We start from the raw sequence: 16,922 nt of genomic DNA, 5'->3' as shown, positions 1-16,922 counted from the left end.
AAATTCCCATGGGTTCTTCATGTTTGATTTTTAACTTCAGTTAGACAATCAGGCAGATGGGAGCTAAGGTAAATTCCCCTAACTTCAGCAACGTGAAGCCTGGGTGATTTTAACACCTAGGGCTCATATTTGCATGACCCCTGTCAGTAGCTGTCCAAAGCTGGCAGTAAGTGGCATTTAGCAGGTGGGGGAGGAATGTTAGATGGCTGCTGGTAGTGAGGGGAGGAATGTACCCTTGCACTGGCATTGCTGGTTGTGGGTTTTGGGAGGATCTTGCATTTGGGATACAATGTTGGTATTCTAGTACCAAGTGAAAGACTAAACTTTGGCTGAGAACATGTCTAGCTGCCAGTGACCATGTCAGATCTCCTGCATTTGAAAGTTGGCAAAGTGTTCTGGTCAAGTAAACAAGAGATCGGTAGTTGCCTACTGAGAATTTCTTGAAATTAGTGAAATTCTGTTTGAAACACTGGCTTGCTAATGATGCTTCAAGTCCATTATTGACCAAATCTTATTTTTTGATTTAGAAAAGCAGTCAGTGCTTTGGCATTCTCATCAGATGGAAAATACTTAGTTACTGGGGAGGTGAGTATGTGAATTATGCATGTGATCATTTTAAAAACAATCAGAAATTTGCATTTTGCATCTTAGTCTGGGATACTTGGACAGTTATGAGGAAATAAGAGCAGGATGAGGTCACTTGGTCCCTTGAGCCTGCTCTGGCATTCAATAAGATCATGGCTGAACTGATTGTGACCTTAACTCCACTTTCCTGCTGGCCCCCCATACCCTTTACTCTCTTGTAGATCAAAAGTTTTGCAGGTTGATAGGTAAATTGGCCATTGTAAATTGCCCCTAGTATAGGTAGGTGGTAGGGGAATATAGGGACAGGTGGGGATGTGGTAGGAATATGGGATTAGTGTAGGATTAGTATAAATGGGTGGTTGATGGTCGGCACAGACTCGGTGGGCCGAAGGGCCTGTTTCAGTGCTGTATCTAAAAATTTTTAAAAAAAATTAAAAATAAAATTTTAAAAAATTAAAAATCTGGCTAACTCAGTCTTGAATATATTCAATGACCCAGCCTCCATTGCTGTCTGGGGAAGAGAATTCCAAAGATTAATGATCCTCTGAGAGAAGAAATTCCTCCTCATCTCCATCTTAAAAGGGAGACCCCTTATTCTGAAACTGTGCCCCCAGTTCTAGATTTCCCCCACAAAGGGAAACATCCTCTCAGGATCTTCCCTATCAAACCCCCTCAGAATCTTAGATCTTGCAATAAGTTCACCCCTCAATCTTCTAAACTCAACCTTTCCTCATAAGACAACCCCTTCATCCCAGGAATCAACCCAGTGAACCTTCTCTGAACTGTCTCCTATGCAAGTATAACCCTCCTTAAATAAGGAGACCAGAACTATACACAGTACTCTCGGTGTGGTCTCACAAATGTCGTATACAATTGCAGCAAGACTTCCCTACTTTTATACTCCATCCCCCTTGCAGTAAAGGCCAACATTCCATTTGCCTTCCTCATTACTTCTTGTACCTGCATGTCAACTTTCTGTGATTGATGAACAAGGGCACCCAGATCTCTCTCTACCGTAGCATTCTGTAGTCTCACCCCATGTAAATAATAATCTGCTTTTCTATTGTTCCCACCAAAGTGGACTACCTCAAATTCTCCCACATGAGACTCCACCTGCCAAATGTTTGCCTACTTACTTAACCTATCTATATCCCTTTGTGTGCTCCTCACAACGGCTTTCCTACCTATCTTTATATAGTTAGCAAATTTGGCTACTCGGTCCCTTCATTCAAGTCATTAATATAGACTATAAATAGTTGAGGCCCCAGCACTGATCCTGTGGCACCCCACTAGTTACCGTTTGCCAACCTGAAAATACCCCATTTATCCTGACTCTCTGTTTCCTGTTAGTTAGCCAATCCTCAAGCCATGTTAATATATTACCCCCAACACCATGAGCACTTATCCTGTGTAGTAACCTTTTATGTGGCAACTTATCAAATGCCTTTTGGAAATCCAAATACGCTATATTTATTGGTTCTCCTTTATCCACCCTGCTTGTTACATCCTCAAAGAACTCTAATGAATTTGTCAAACAAGATTTTCCATTCACAAAGCCATGTTGACTCTGCTTGATTGTATTATGATTTTCTAAATGTCCTGCTGCTGCTTCCTTAATAATGGATTCCAGCATTTTCCCAATGACGCATGTCAGGCTAACTGGCCTTTAATTTCTTGCTTTCTGGCTCCCTACTTTCTTGAATAGAGGTATTATATTTGCAGTTTTTCAATCCGTTGGGACCTTTCTAGAATCGAGGAATTTTTTGAAGATTACACCCAATGCATCCCATTATCTCTGCCGTCACTACTTTTAAGACCCTTGGATGCAGGCCATCAGGTCCAAGGGACTTGTCAGCCTTTAGTCCTATTAGTTTGCCTAGTACTTTTTCTCTAGTGATTGCTTTAAGTTCCGTCATCCCTTTTGCCCCTTGATTTTCTACTATTCTTGGGATTTTTTTTGTTTTCTGTAAAGTCAGATACAAAATATTTGTTCTAAGTCTCTGCCATTTTCTTGTTTCCCATGGTGAATTCCCCAGACTCATTCTCCTAAGGGACCAACGTTTACTTGAGCTTTTATATACTTAGAATCATAGAAAGTATAAGGCATAGAAAGAGGCCACTTGGCCCATCGTGTCTGTGCTGGCCGAGAAACGATCCCTCTATTCTCATCCCACCTTCCAGCATTTGTTCCGTAGCCCTGCAGCTTATGGCACTTGAGGTGCATATCCAGACTCCTTTTGAATGATTTGAGGGTCTCTGCCTCAACTACCCTTTCAGGCAGTGATTTACAGACCCCCCCACCACCATCTGGGAGAAAAAGCTTTTCCTCATCTCCCCTCTAATCTTTCTACCAATCGCTTTAAATCTATGCCCCCTCGTCAATGACCTCTCTGCTAAAGTGAATAGACCCTTCACCTCCACTCTATCCAGGCCCCTCAAAATTTTGTACATTTCAATCAGATTTCCCCTCAGCCTTCTCTGTTCCAAGGAGAACAACCTTAGCCTCTCCAATCTTTCCCCATTGTTGCATTTTTCTAGTCCTGGCAACATCCTCGTAAATCTCCTCTGTACCCTCTCTAGTGCAATTACATCCTTCTGTAATGAGGTGACCAGAACTGCACACAGTACTCAAGTTGTGCCCTAGCCACAGAGTTACGCAGTTCCAGCGTAACCACCTTGCTGTTGTATTCTATACCTCAGCTAATAAAGGAAAGAATTCCATATGCCGCCTTAACCACCTTATCAACCTGTCCTGCTACCTTCAGGGATCTGTGGACATTCACTCCAAAGTCCCTCACTTCTTCTACACTTCTCAGAGAAACATTTACTGTCTTTTTATATTTCTTGCTATTGTACTCTTTAATTTCACCCTCTTTTTGTTTTTAGTCATTCTTTGCTGGTTTTTAAAGTTTTCCAAATCTTCTGGCCTACCACTAATTTTCGCAGCATTGTACACCTTTTCTTGATACCATTCATAACTTCCTTAGTTAACTACAGATAGTGCATCCTCCTTGCAGAGTTTTTCTTTCTCAATGGTATATATCTTTGCTAAGAGTTATGAAATATCTCCTTAAAGGCTGTCACTGTTTATTGTTCGTGTGCAAGAAACTTACCACAGCTTACGGTTGGTACAGTAACTCTCAGTTAACTGTATGAGCTAAAAGTATCAACATGTCAGTTTATGAAAATGCAGTCCACTTATTTGCATAAGATTTGCTTGATATCCAGTTCATTTTCAGAAGATGTTCCATGTCTCACTGATCATCCTAAGCTTTGTGCACTGTGCATTTGAAGCATACTTAGCTGCTCCTGTAAGTTTTGAGAAACGTGAGAACTTTCATTGTCTGATGCAATTTTAAGATATAATCATCCATTCTCCACCTTAAACCACCTTTTTTTCCCTAAGATCCAAACATGAGAGAAACATTAGCCTCTGGTTCCTATTGGGATTTGTTACCATCCTTTGGAAAAGGTCATCTAAGATACTGTCCTTTGAGAACCTTTTGACCTGTCGTGCTAGAGCTTTGTTGTATTGAAATCTTTTACGTGGTGTTAGGAACATAGGAAATAGGAGCAGGAGTGGGCCATTCGGTCCCTCGAGCCTGCTTTGCCATTCAGCTAGATAGGGGCTGTTCAACCTTTTCCCATGGGGGGGGCCACATTACAATTTTTGTCAGACATGGGGGACAGTGAGACAGGTTCAGAAAGATAAAGGCATTAAAATGTTTCTTACTATTAATCAAAACAGCAACAAACGTACATTTTTGTTGGTCTTGAAATGAGAAGACTACTTTATTGACTTAGTTTCTCATCACTATGTTGGACACTGATTGAATGCGATACCTGGCATTTTTTTTTGCTTGGGCAAGTAACCAATGTTTGCCCGCACACTTCTTGTAGCGATGTGGAGTATTCCGGATATCCATATAGATGTCATTTTGTCAAGAGTGATCCTGACAACATGGCCCACCACCCCTTTTGCCCCCCACCCCTCGCTCTCTTTTCCCCACCCCTCGCTCTCTTTTCCCCACCCCTCGCTCTCTTTTCCCCACCCCTCGCTCTCTTTTCCCCACCCCTCGCTCTCTTTTCCCCACCCCTCGCTCTCTTTTCCCCACCCCTCGCTCTCTTTTCCCCACCCCTCGCTCTCTTTTCCCCACCCCTCGCTCTCTTTTCCCCACCCCTCGCTCTCTTTTCCCCACCCCTCGCTCTCTTTTCCCCACCCCTCGCTCTCTTTTCCCCACCCCTCGCTCTCTTTTCCCCACCCCTCGCTCTCTTTTCCCCACCCCTCGCTCTCTTTTCCCCACCCCTCGCTCTCTTTTCCCCACCCCTCGCTCTCTTTTCCCCACCCCTCGCTCTCTTTTCCCCACCCCTCGCTCTCTTTTCCCCACCCCTCGCTCTCTTTTCCCCACCCCTCGCTCTCTTTTCCCCACCCCTCGCTCTCTTTTCCCCACCCCTCGCTCTCTTTTCCCCACCCCTCGCTCTCTTTTCCCCACCCCTCGCTCTCTTTTCCCCACCCCTCGCTCTCTTTTCCCCACCCCTCGCTCTCTTTTCCCCACCCCTCGCTCTCTTTTCCCCACCCCTCGCTCTCTTTTCCCCACCCCTCGCTCTCTTTTCCCCACCCCTCGCTCTCTTTTCCCCACCCCTCGCTCTCTTTTCCCCACCCCTCGCTCTCTTTTCCCCACCCCTCGCTCTCTTTTCCCCACCCCTCGCTCTCTTTTCCCCACCCCTCGCTCTCTTTTCCCCACCCCTCGCTCTCTTTTCCCCACCCCTCGCTCTCTTTTCCCCACCCCTCGCTCTCTTTTCCCCACCCCTCGCTCTCTTTTCCCCACCCCTCGCTCTCTTTTCCCCACCCCTCGCTCTCTTTTCCCCACCCCTCGCTCTCTTTTCCCCACCCCTCGCTCTCTTTTCCCCACCCCTCGCTCTCTTTTCCCCACCCCTCGCTCTCTTTTCCCCACCCCTCGCTCTCTTTTCCCCACCCCTCGCTCTCTTTTCCCCACCCCTCGCTCTCTTTTCCCCACCCCTCGCTCTCTTTTCCCCACCCCTCGCTCTCTTTTCCCCACCCCTCGCTCTCTTTTCCCCACCCCTCGCTCTCTTTTCCCCCCCACCCCTCGCTCTCTTTTCCCCCCCACCCCTCGCTCTCTTTTCCCCCCCACCCCTCGCTCTCTTTTCCCCCCCACCCCTCGCTCTCTTTTCCCCCCCACCCCTCGCTCTCTTTTCCCCCCCACCCCTCGCTCTCTTTTCCCCCCCACCCCTCGCTCTCTTTTCCCCCCCACCCCTCGCTCTCTTTTCCCCCCCACCCCTCGCTCTCTTTTCCCCCCCACCCCTCGCTCTCTTTTCCCCCCCACCCCTCGCTCTCTTTTCCCCCCCACCCCTCGCTCTCTTTTCCCCCCCACCCCTCGCTCTCTTTTCCCCCCCACCCCTCGCTCTCTTTTCCCCCCCACCCCTCGCTCTCTTTTCCCCCCCACCCCTCGCTCTCTTTTCCCCCCCACCCCTCGCTCTCTTTTCCCCCCCACCCCTCGCTCTCTTTTCCCCCCCACCCCTCGCTCTCTTTTCCCCCCCACCCCTCGCTCTCTTTTCCCCCCCACCCCTCGCTCTCTTTTCCCCCCCACCCCTCGCTCTCTTTTCCCCCCCACCCCTCGCTCTCTTTTCCCCCCCACCCCTCGCTCTCTTTTCCCCCCCACCCCTCGCTCTCTTTTCCCCCCCACCCCTCGCTCTCTTTTCCCCCCCACCCCTCGCTCTCTTTTCCCCCCCACCCCTCGCTCTCTTTTCCCCCCCACCCCTCGCTCTCTTTTCCCCCCCCACCCCTCGCTCTCTTTTCCCCCCCCACCCCTCGCTCTCTTTTCCCCCCCCACCCCTCGCTCTCTTTTCCCCCCCCACCCCTCGCTCTCTTTTCCCCCCCCACCCCTCGCTCTCTTTTCCCCCCCCACCCCTCGCTCTCTTTTCCCCCCCCACCCCTCGCTCTCTTTTCCCCCCCCACCCCTCGCTCTCTTTTCCCCCCCACCCCTCGCTCTCTTTTCCCCCCCACCCCTCGCTCTCTTTTCCCCCCCACCCCTCGCTCTCTTTTCCCCCCCACCCCTCGCTCTCTTTTCCCCCCCACCCCTCGCTCTCTTTTCCCCCCCACCCCTCGCTCTCTTTTCCCCCCCACCCCTCGCTCTCTTTTCCCCCCCACCCCTCGCTCTCTTTTCCCCCCCACCCCTCGCTCTCTTTTCCCCCCCACCCCTCGCTCTCTTTTCCCCCCCACCCCTCGCTCTCTTTTCCCCCCCACCCCTCGCTCTCTTTTCCCCCCCACCCCTCGCTCTCTTTTCCCCCCCACCCCTCGCTCTCTTTTCCCCCCCACCCCTCGCTCTCTTTTCCCCCCCACCCCTCGCTCTCTTTTCCCCCCCACCCCTCGCTCTCTTTTCCCCCCCACCCCTCGCTCTCTTTTCCCCCCCACCCCTCGCTCTCTTTTCCCCCCCACCCCTCGCTCTCTTTTCCCCCCCACCCCTCGCTCTCTTTTCCCCCCCACCCCTCGCTCTCTTTTCCCCCCCACCCCTCGCTCTCTTTTCCCCCCCACCCCTCGCTCTCTTTTCCCCCCCACCCCTCGCTCTCTTTTCCCCCCCACCCCTCGCTCTCTTTTCCCCCCCACCCCTCGCTCTCTTTTCCCCCCCACCCCTCGCTCTCTTTTCCCCCCCACCCCTCGCTCTCTTTTCCCCCCCACCCCTCGCTCTCTTTTCCCCCCCACCCCTCGCTCTCTTTTCCCCCCCACCCCTCGCTCTCTTTTCCCCCCCACCCCTCGCTCTCTTTTCCCCCCCACCCCTCGCTCTCTTTTCCCCCCCACCCCTCGCTCTCTTTTCCCCCCCACCCCTCGCTCTCTTTTCCCCCCCACCCCTCGCTCTCTTTTCCCCCCCACCCCTCGCTCTCTTTTCCCCCCCACCCCTCGCTCTCTTTTCCCCCCCACCCCTCGCTCTCTTTTCCCCCCCACCCCTCGCTCTCTTTTCCCCCCCACCCCTCGCTCTCTTTTCCCCCCCACCCCTCGCTCTCTTTTCCCCCCCACCCCTCGCTCTCTTTTCCCCCCCACCCCTCGCTCTCTTTTCCCCCCCACCCCTCGCTCTCTTTTCCCCCCCACCCCTCGCTCTCTTTTCCCCCCCACCCCTCGCTCTCTTTTCCCCCCCACCCCTCGCTCTCTTTTCCCCCCCACCCCTCGCTCTCTTTTCCCCCCCACCCCTCGCTCTCTTTTCCCCCCCACCCCTCGCTCTCTTTTCCCCCCCACCCCTCGCTCTCTTTTCCCCCCCACCCCTCGCTCTCTTTTCCCCCCCACCCCTCGCTCTCTTTTCCCCCCCACCCCTCGCTCTCTTTTCCCCCCCACCCCTCGCTCTCTTTTCCCCCCCACCCCTCGCTCTCTTTTCCCCCCCACCCCTCGCTCTCTTTTCCCCCCCACCCCTCGCTCTCTTTTCCCCCCCACCCCTCGCTCTCTTTTCCCCCCCACCCCTCGCTCTCTTTTCCCCCCCACCCCTCGCTCTCTTTTCCCCCCCACCCCTCGCTCTCTTTTCCCCCCCACCCCTCGCTCTCTTTTCCCCCCCACCCCTCGCTCTCTTTTCCCCCCCACCCCTCGCTCTCTTTTCCCCCCCACCCCTCGCTCTCTTTTCCCCCCCACCCCTCGCTCTCTTTTCCCCCCCACCCCTCGCTCTCTTTTCCCCCCCACCCCTCGCTCTCTTTTCCCCCCCACCCCTCGCTCTCTTTTCCCCCCCCACCCCTCGCTCTCTTTTCCCCCCCACCCCTCGCTCTCTTTTCCCCCCCACCCCTCGCTCTCTTTTCCCCCCCACCCCTCGCTCTCTTTTCCCCCCCACCCCTCGCTCTCTTTTCCCCCCCACCCCTCGCTCTCTTTTCCCCCCCACCCCTCGCTCTCTTTTCCCCCCCACCCCTCGCTCTCTTTTCCCCCCCACCCCTCGCTCTCTTTTCCCCCCCACCCCTCGCTCTCTTTTCCCCCCCACCCCTCGCTCTCTTTTCCCCCCCACCCCTCGCTCTCTTTTCCCCCCCACCCCTCGCTCTCTTTTCCCCCCCACCCCTCGCTCTCTTTTCCCCCCCACCCCTCGCTCTCTTTTCCCCCCCACCCCTCGCTCTCTTTTCCCCCCCACCCCTCGCTCTCTTTTCCCCCCCACCCCTCGCTCTCTTTTCCCCCCCACCCCTCGCTCTCTTTTCCCCCCCACCCCTCGCTCTCTTTTCCCCCCCACCCCTCGCTCTCTTTTCCCCCCCACCCCTCGCTCTCTTTTCCCCCCCACCCCTCGCTCTCTTTTCCCCCCCACCCCTCGCTCTCTTTTCCCCCCCACCCCTCGCTCTCTTTTCCCCCCCACCCCTCGCTCTCTTTTTTCCCCCCCACCCCTCGCTCTCTTTTTTCCCCCCACCCCTCGCTCTCTTTTTTCCCCCCACCCCTCGCTCTCTTTTTTCCCCCCCCCCACCCCCCCCCAAAACTGCCACCCAGCCAGGGGAAACATCCTTTCTGCATCAACCTTGTTGAGCCCTGTAAGAATTTTGTATGCTTCAATGAGATTACCTCTCATTCTTCTAAAATCTAGAGAATACAGGTCCAGTCTCCTCACTCTTTCCTCCTTGGGACACTTCTGCCATCCCAGGAATCAGTCTGGTGAACTTTTTGTTGTACTCCCTCTCTGGCAAATATATCCTTCCTTAGGTAAGGAGACCAAAACTGTGCACAATACTTCAGGTGCAGTCTCTCCAAGGCTCCATACAATTACAGCAAGACCTCTTTACTCCTGTTCTCAAACCCTCTTGCAATAAAAGCTTACATACTATTTGCCTTCTTAATTGCTTGCTGCACCTGAATGTTAGCTTTCAGTGACTTAGGAACAAGCACACCCGGGTCCCTTTGGACATCAACACTTCCCAATCTCTCTCCATTTAAGAAATACTCTGCATTTCTGTTTTTCCTATCAATGTAGATAACTTTACATTTTTCACCATTTATATTCCATCTGCTATGTTCTTGCCCACTCACTTAGTCTTAAATCCCCTCTTTGCACCCTCCTCACAACTCACATTCCCACCTAGTTTTGTGTCATTAGCATACTTGAAAATATTACGTTTGGTACCCAACTCCAAATCATTGATATAGATTGTGAATAGCTGCGGCCCAAGCACTGAACTTGAGGTACCCTACTAGTCATTGCCTGCCAACCTGAAAATGATCCGTTTTTTCCTCCTCTCTTTTTTCTGTCTGTGAACCAATTCTCAATCCATGCCAGTATTTTGCTCCCAGTCCCATGTGCTCTAGTCTTGTTTACTAACCTTCTGTGTGGGACCTTATCAAACGCCTTCTGAAAATCCAAATACACCACATCCACTGCTTCTCCTTTATCTATCCTGCTAGTTACATCCTCAAAAAACTCTAACAGGTTTGTCAAACATGATTTCCCTTTCATAAATCCATGTTGACTCTGCCCAATCCGACCATTATTTTCTGTGTCCATTTGTCACATTCTTTATAATAGATTCTAGCATTTTTGCTACTAATGTCAAGCTAACAGGTCTATAGTTCCCCATTTTCTCTCCCCCCTCCTTTCTTAAATAGTGGGGTTACATTTGCTACCTTCCAATCTTCAGGACCCATTCCAGGATCTATAGAATTGTGGAAGATGATCACCAATGCATCCACTATCTCTACAGCCACCTCTTTCAACAGTCTGAGATTTATGTCCTGGGGATTTATCAACTTTCAGTCCCATTAATTTTTTTTTTTTAGATTATTACAGCGCAGTACAGGCCCTTCGGCCCTCGATGTTGCGCCGACCTGTGAAACCATCTGACCTACACTATTCCATTTTCATCCATATGTCTATCCAATGACCACTTAAATGCCCTTAAAGTTGGCGAATCTACTACTGCTGCAGGCAGGGCGTTCCACGCCCTTACTACTCTCTGAGTAAAGAAACTACCTCTCACATCTGTCCTATATCTATCACCCCTCAACTTGAAGCTATGTCCCCTCGTGTTTGCCATCACCATCCGAGGAAAAAGACGCTCACTATCCACCCTATCTAACCCTCTGATTATCTTATATGTCTCTATTAAGTCACCTCTCCTCCTCCTTCTCTCCAACGAAAACAACCTCAAGTCCCTCAGCCTTTCCTCGTAAGACCTTCCCTCCATACCAGGCAACATCCTGGTAAATCTCCTCTGCACCCTTTCCATAGCTTCCACATCCTTCCTATAATGCGGTGACCAGAACTGCACGCAATACTCCAGGTGCGGTCTCACCAGAGTTTTGTACAGCTGCAGCATGACCTCGTGGCTCCGAAACTCGATCCCCCTACTAATAAAAGCTAACACACCATATGCCTTCTTAACAGCCCTATTAACCTGGGTAGCAACTTTCAGGGATTTATGCACCTGGACACCAAGATCTCTCTGTTCATCTACACTACCAAGAATCTTCCCATTAGCCCAGTACTCTGCATTCCTGTTACTCCTTCCAAAGTGAATCACCTCACACTTTTCCGCATTAAACTCCATTTGCCATCTCAGCCCAGCTCTGCAGCCTATCTATGTCTCTCTGTACCCTACAACATCCTTCGGCACTATCCACAACTCCACCGACCTTAGTGTCATCTGCAAATTTACTAACCCACCCTTCTACACCCTCTTCCAGGTCATTTATAAAAATGACAAACAGCAGTGGCCCCAAAACAGATCCTTGCGGTACACCATTAGTAACTAAACTCCAGGATGAACATTTGCCATCAACCACCTCTGTCTTCTTTCAGCTAGCCAATTTCTTATCAATTTCTTCAGTACTATTTTTTTACTAATACTAATTTCTTTCAGTTCTTCATTCTCGCAAGTCCTTTGGCTCTCTAGTACTTCTGGGAGGTTTTTTGTATCTTCCTGTGTGAAGACTAAGTATTTTAGTTTGTCTGCCGTTTTCTTATTCCCCATTATAAATTCCCCTGGCTCTGCCTGCAATGGGCCCACATTTATCTTTGCTAATCTTTTCCTTTTTGAATGCCTATCGAAGCTTTTGCAGTCTGTTTTTTATGTTTCGCGCTAGTTAACATTCATATGCTATTTTCTCTTTCTTTATCAGTTTCTTGGTCCCCTTTGCTGAATTCTAAAATGCTCCCATTCCTCAAACTTACTATTTTTTGGCAACTTTATAAGCCTCTTCCTTTGATATAATGCAATCTTTAACTTCTATTGTTAGCCATGGATGGATCCGCTTTCCTTTTGGATTTTTGTGCCTCAAAGGAATATAAATTTGTTGTAAACCATGTATTAATTCTTCAAATGCCAGCCATTGCCTGTCTACAGTCATACCTTTTCCCAGGGGAAAATTTGTCAATTTGCCCCTCATACCTTTGTAGTTTCCTTTGTTTAGACTTCAGAACTATTTTCGGATTGAACTGCATCACTTTCAAACATAGAATTTTACTTTATCATATTATGGTCACTCTTCCCTCGAGGCTCCTTTTACAATGAGATAGTTAATTAGACCTTTCTCATTGCGCAATACCAGATCTAAAATAGCCCCTTCTCTAGTTGGTTCCCCAACATGCTGTTCTAGAAAAGCATTTTGTATACACTCCAGGAATTCATCCGCCACAGCATTAGTGCTAATTAAGTTTTTTGAAGTCCCCCATGATTACACACAATTGTAGCAAGACTTCTTTATTCTTGTACTCTAATCCTTTTACAAGGTCAATATGCCATTACCCTTGTCACATACACTGCTAATTTCCTGATTTATCCCATGCCCTACATTACCACTACTGTTTGGCCTATAAACAACTCATAAGAACATAATAGGAGTCGATAATACGGCCTCTTGCGCCTGCTCCGCTATTCAATATGATCATGGCTGATCTTAGGCTTCAACTGCACTTTCTGTCTACTTCCCATATCCCTTGATTCCCTGAAAGACTCAAAATCTGCCTACCTCAACCTTAAATAAATTCAACCCTCTGTGATAGAGAATTCCAAAGATTCACGACCCTTTGAATGCAGAAATTTCTCCATCTCAGTCCTAAATGATCGGCCCCTTATCCTGAAACCATGCCCCCTTGTTCCAGATTCTCCAGCTAGGGGAAACAACATCTCAGTATCTACCCTTTCAAGCCCCTTCATACTCTTGAATGTTTCCATGAGATCACCTCTCATTTTTCTAAACTCCAGAGAGTATAGACCCAATTTACTCAGCCTCTCATCATAGGACAACCGTCTCATCCCAGAGACCAATCTAGTGAACCTTTGTTGCACTTCCTCCAGTCCTTCCTTAAATATGGAGATGAAAACTGCACACAGTAATCCAGGTGTGGTCTCACCAAAGCCCCACAATTGTAGCAAGATTTCTTTATTCTTGTACTTCAATCCTCTTACAATAAAGGTCAGTATGCCATTTGCTTTCCTACTTGCTTGCTAACCTTGTATTCCTTGTACGTGTACACCCGTGTGTCTCACATCAACATTTGGAAGTTTCATGCCTTTTGAGAAATATTCCACTTTTCTATTCTTGCAACCAAAGTGAATAACCTCACACTTCCCCACATTATACTCCATCTGCCACTTTGTTACCCACTCACTTCACCTGTCTATATCTCTTTACAGCCTCTTTGTGTCTCCTCACAGCTTGCATTTCCACCTAGCTTTGTATCCTCAGCAAACTTAGATACATTTACTCTGTTTCTTCATCAAAGTCATTAATATAGATTGTAAATAGATGAGGCCCCAGCACTGATCCTTGCAGCACTCCATTATTCACTGCCTGCCAACTTGAAAATGCTCAGTTTATGCCCACTCTTTGTTTCCTGACCGTTAACTAATCCGCTGTCCTTGCTAATATATTAACCCAATTCCATGAGCTCTTATCTTGTCTATTAACCTTTTGTGTGGCACCTTAGTGAATGCCTTTTGGAAATACAGGTATACTACATCTACTGTTTCCCTTCATCTATCGTTCTAGTTACATCCTCAAAAAAATCTTAATAAATTTGTCAAACACTATTTCCCTTTCATAAAACCATATTGATTTGTTCTAATCATACTATGCTTTTCTAAGTGCATTGTTAAGATGTCCTTAATAATTGATTCCAGCACTTTGCCGATGACTAATGTCGGGCTAACTGGCCTGCAGTTCCCTGTTTTCTTTTTCCCACCTTTCTCCATGTTTGCTGCCCCTTGCTGGTTCTTAAATCTACCCAAACTGATCCTACATATTGATCCTTCAATATAAGACCCTCTCTCACTAATGTACTGATCTCATCCTTTATTAACAATGATACCCCACCTCCTTTTCCTTTTTTGCCTATCCATCCTAAATGTCAAATACCCTTGAACATTCAGTCCCCATCCTTGGTCACCCTGCAGCCACATCTCTGTAATGGCAATTAGATCATATCTGTTTAATTCTATTTTTGCTGTCAATTCGTCTACCTTGTTGCGGATACTGTGTGCGTTCAGATAGCGTGCCTTTAATTTTGTCTTTAATAACCTCACAACCTCTAGCCTTATCTGCTGGCACACTCTTAGGTTTATCTGCTCTGTCCCTTCCTGCCACACTTAAATTATCAATTCCCTTATTGCTACCGTGCTCTCTTGCTTTCTGCTATCTTTAAATTATCACATCTTCCCTCATTTGATCCCTTGCCACCACCGCCACCCCCCCCCCCCCCAACCCACTTTTCAGCCCTCTATACGGCCCTAGTTATACGACTTGCCAGAACATTGGTCCCAGCACAGTTCAGGTGAAGGCCATCCCAGCGGTACAGCTCCCACTTTCCCCAGTGCTGGTGCCAGTGCCCCATGAATCGAAACCCATTTCTCCCACACCAATCTTTGAGCCACTCATTTAACACTATTCCAATTTGCTCATGGTCAGATAATAATCCAGAGATTGTTACCTTTGAGGTTTCGCTTTTTAATTTAGCCCCAAGCTGCTCGTCCACCCTATGCAGAACTTCTTTCCTAGTCCTACCAATGTCGTTGATACCCATGTAGAACACGCCAACTGGGTCTTCCCCCTCCCACTGCAAGTTCCTTTCCAGCCCTGAGCAAATGTCCTGAACCCTGGCACCAGCCAGGCAACACAGCCTTCTGGACTCTCGCTCTTGTGCGCAGACACCTGTGTCTATCCCCATGACTATACTATCTCCTACTACCACTACATTCCTATTTACTCCCCCCACTTGAATGGTTTCCTGTACCATTGTGCCATGGGAAGCAATTTGCGCCTCTACAGCTACTGGAGACTGAAAAAGGAGCAACTCTTTCCCCCACTGCACCAAATTCCCACCTTCAAGCTCTGACTGCGTTTCACTTAGGTGAAGTCTCCTCTCTGTGTGCCCCTTGTTACTGCCACCTACTCCACATTATGTGAATTTTGCAAACCACAGGTCCTAAGGCATTTGGCAAATTTATCTTTTGTATTGTGACTGGAAGTGCAAAAGTAACATGTCTGGATCCAGCAGTTTTATTATTAAATTGCTTTGTCTCCTCCCTCCCTCCCTCAGTCTGCCTGGTTTTTAATTGGATTCTGAAACTGATAGAATTTGATCTCCATTGCTAAACATTACAAAACCTTAGTAAAGTGGTGGCTGTTCTAAACTTTAACACTGGTTTTAACACTGCCTTTAATTGAAATGAAGACAGTTGTGGATTTTTCATTTGGTACAATAGTTGGGAAAGTACATATTTGATTTTGACGAAAGGCAAAAAAAAATTTAAACTGTTGGTCAGTTTTCAGTTTGAGAGGCATCTCATCTGACAAACATTTGCAATGAGACAAGTTTGTCTTGCTCTGATATTTCTGTACTTGCCAAGTTTGACACTGTAGTTCTTCATTTGTGAACTGAGCTAATGAAGCCAACTGAGTGCTAGATCGCCGCATAGATAAATGATGGATGCAGATGGTGGATTACTAATAAACCATCAAGCTGACAATAGATTATTTTAAAGATGAGACCAACTTTGGTCAATCTTACCCAATATAAGTTGCAAACTGTTAAGTTAATAGTAAATGAATATAGTACTTTCAACTTATTGCAGTTTTGTTTTGTTCAAGTTACCAAGTGTCACTTCCACCAGGAAGGTAGCAATTTTATTATTTTAAGAAATCAAAACAATAGCATTTATGAAGCATTAACTTTTACCACAATAGTCTTTTCTTAAATTGAAATTTCAGTTTGATGTGAAAGGAGCACAGAATTTTAATTACTGAATTAACTTTGAGCATTTTAATGTATGTAAAGTGAGCTCTATATTTGGCTGTATTGAGATCAATAATACATTTTTGTTAATTAAAAATGATCAAAACTGCTACTTGTGAAGCTTTTTTAGAAATTTCTTCACTGAGTTGTGAATCTTTGAAATTGTTTGAACATCCACAGCATTCGAGGGTAGTCATTGTTTTTTGGGCACTAAGGAAATCGAAGAATATGGGGATCGGGTGGGAAAGTGGAGTTGAAGTAGAAGATCAGCCATGATATAGAATCATGGAGCAGGCTTGATGGGCTGTATGACCTACTCCTGCTCCTACTTCTTAAGTTCTTAAAATACTTCAGTGGTATTTCCTCTTTTCTGGCCAGTCTCATATGTATTTAGATGGAAAATAAAATTTCAAAAGATCTGATAACCTGTCACTGGATGTGAAGATGCAGGTACAAATACTATAATCAGCGGAAAAGCAAATAAAAATGTGGCCACTTTTTGTAAGTGAGAGCATGGAGACAACAAGCAACGTTTTGGGAGAAGAATTGAGTTGAAACTGTATATGAGCAGACTTTACTCTCAATACATTTTTAATTGCTTTGTTTTTTGTATCAGTTGGGGTTAAACTTTATTTGGAAAACTAGAGGCAATGGAGGTGGAAGGGTAACAAATAGTCACATACAGACTATAAACAGATGGAGATCTTGCTAGCCCACCACCCAAATGAAATAGCCCAACTTTGGGCCAGAGAACTTCTAAATCCAGATTAGCATGCTAAAATAAATTCTGTTTAGTTGATCTGTCTTTTTATTTAATATAGAGCGGACACATGCCTGCTGTGCGGGTCTGGGATGTGGCTGAGAAGATGCAAGTGGCTGAATTACAGTGCCACAAGTATGGAGTGTCATGTGTATCTTTTTCTCCCAACATGAAGTATATTGTATCGGTGGGCTACCAGCATGACAAGCTTGTGAACGTTTGGAATTGGAAGGTAAGAACTTGTGGGATGTGTCTGAACATAGGCAGTGGAGCATTTTTGACTTTTGTTCTGAGCCAAGACATACAAAGAGTATGTCAGAAGTGTACTTGTAAGGTTTAAACTCCAGGAAAAGGCACATATGTCTAGTGTGAAGATCCATAGGCCC

General features: G+C 47.5%; 1 protein-coding gene across 3 annotated transcripts in view; it reads left to right on the top strand.

Annotated features, from left to right (window-relative positions):
• The window catches only part of LOC137353138 (mitogen-activated protein kinase-binding protein 1-like), a 186,656-nt gene that overhangs the window by 52,332 nt on the left and 117,402 nt on the right, over positions 1–16,922 (top strand). For all 3 annotated transcript variants that reach the window (XM_068019172.1, XM_068019174.1, XM_068019171.1), the window contains exons 4-5: positions 528–585; positions 16,598–16,768. In XM_068019172.1, the coding sequence (XP_067875273.1) occupies positions 528–585; positions 16,598–16,768 (229 nt within the window). The remainder of the gene's footprint in view (positions 1–527; positions 586–16,597; positions 16,769–16,922) is intronic.

The sequence above is a fragment of the Heterodontus francisci genome, chromosome 40 (assembly GCF_036365525.1).
Source record: "Heterodontus francisci isolate sHetFra1 chromosome 40, sHetFra1.hap1, whole genome shotgun sequence".
Lineage (NCBI taxonomy): Eukaryota > Metazoa > Chordata > Chondrichthyes > Heterodontiformes > Heterodontidae > Heterodontus > Heterodontus francisci.
This window is presented reverse-complemented; position numbering and strand designations above follow the sequence as displayed.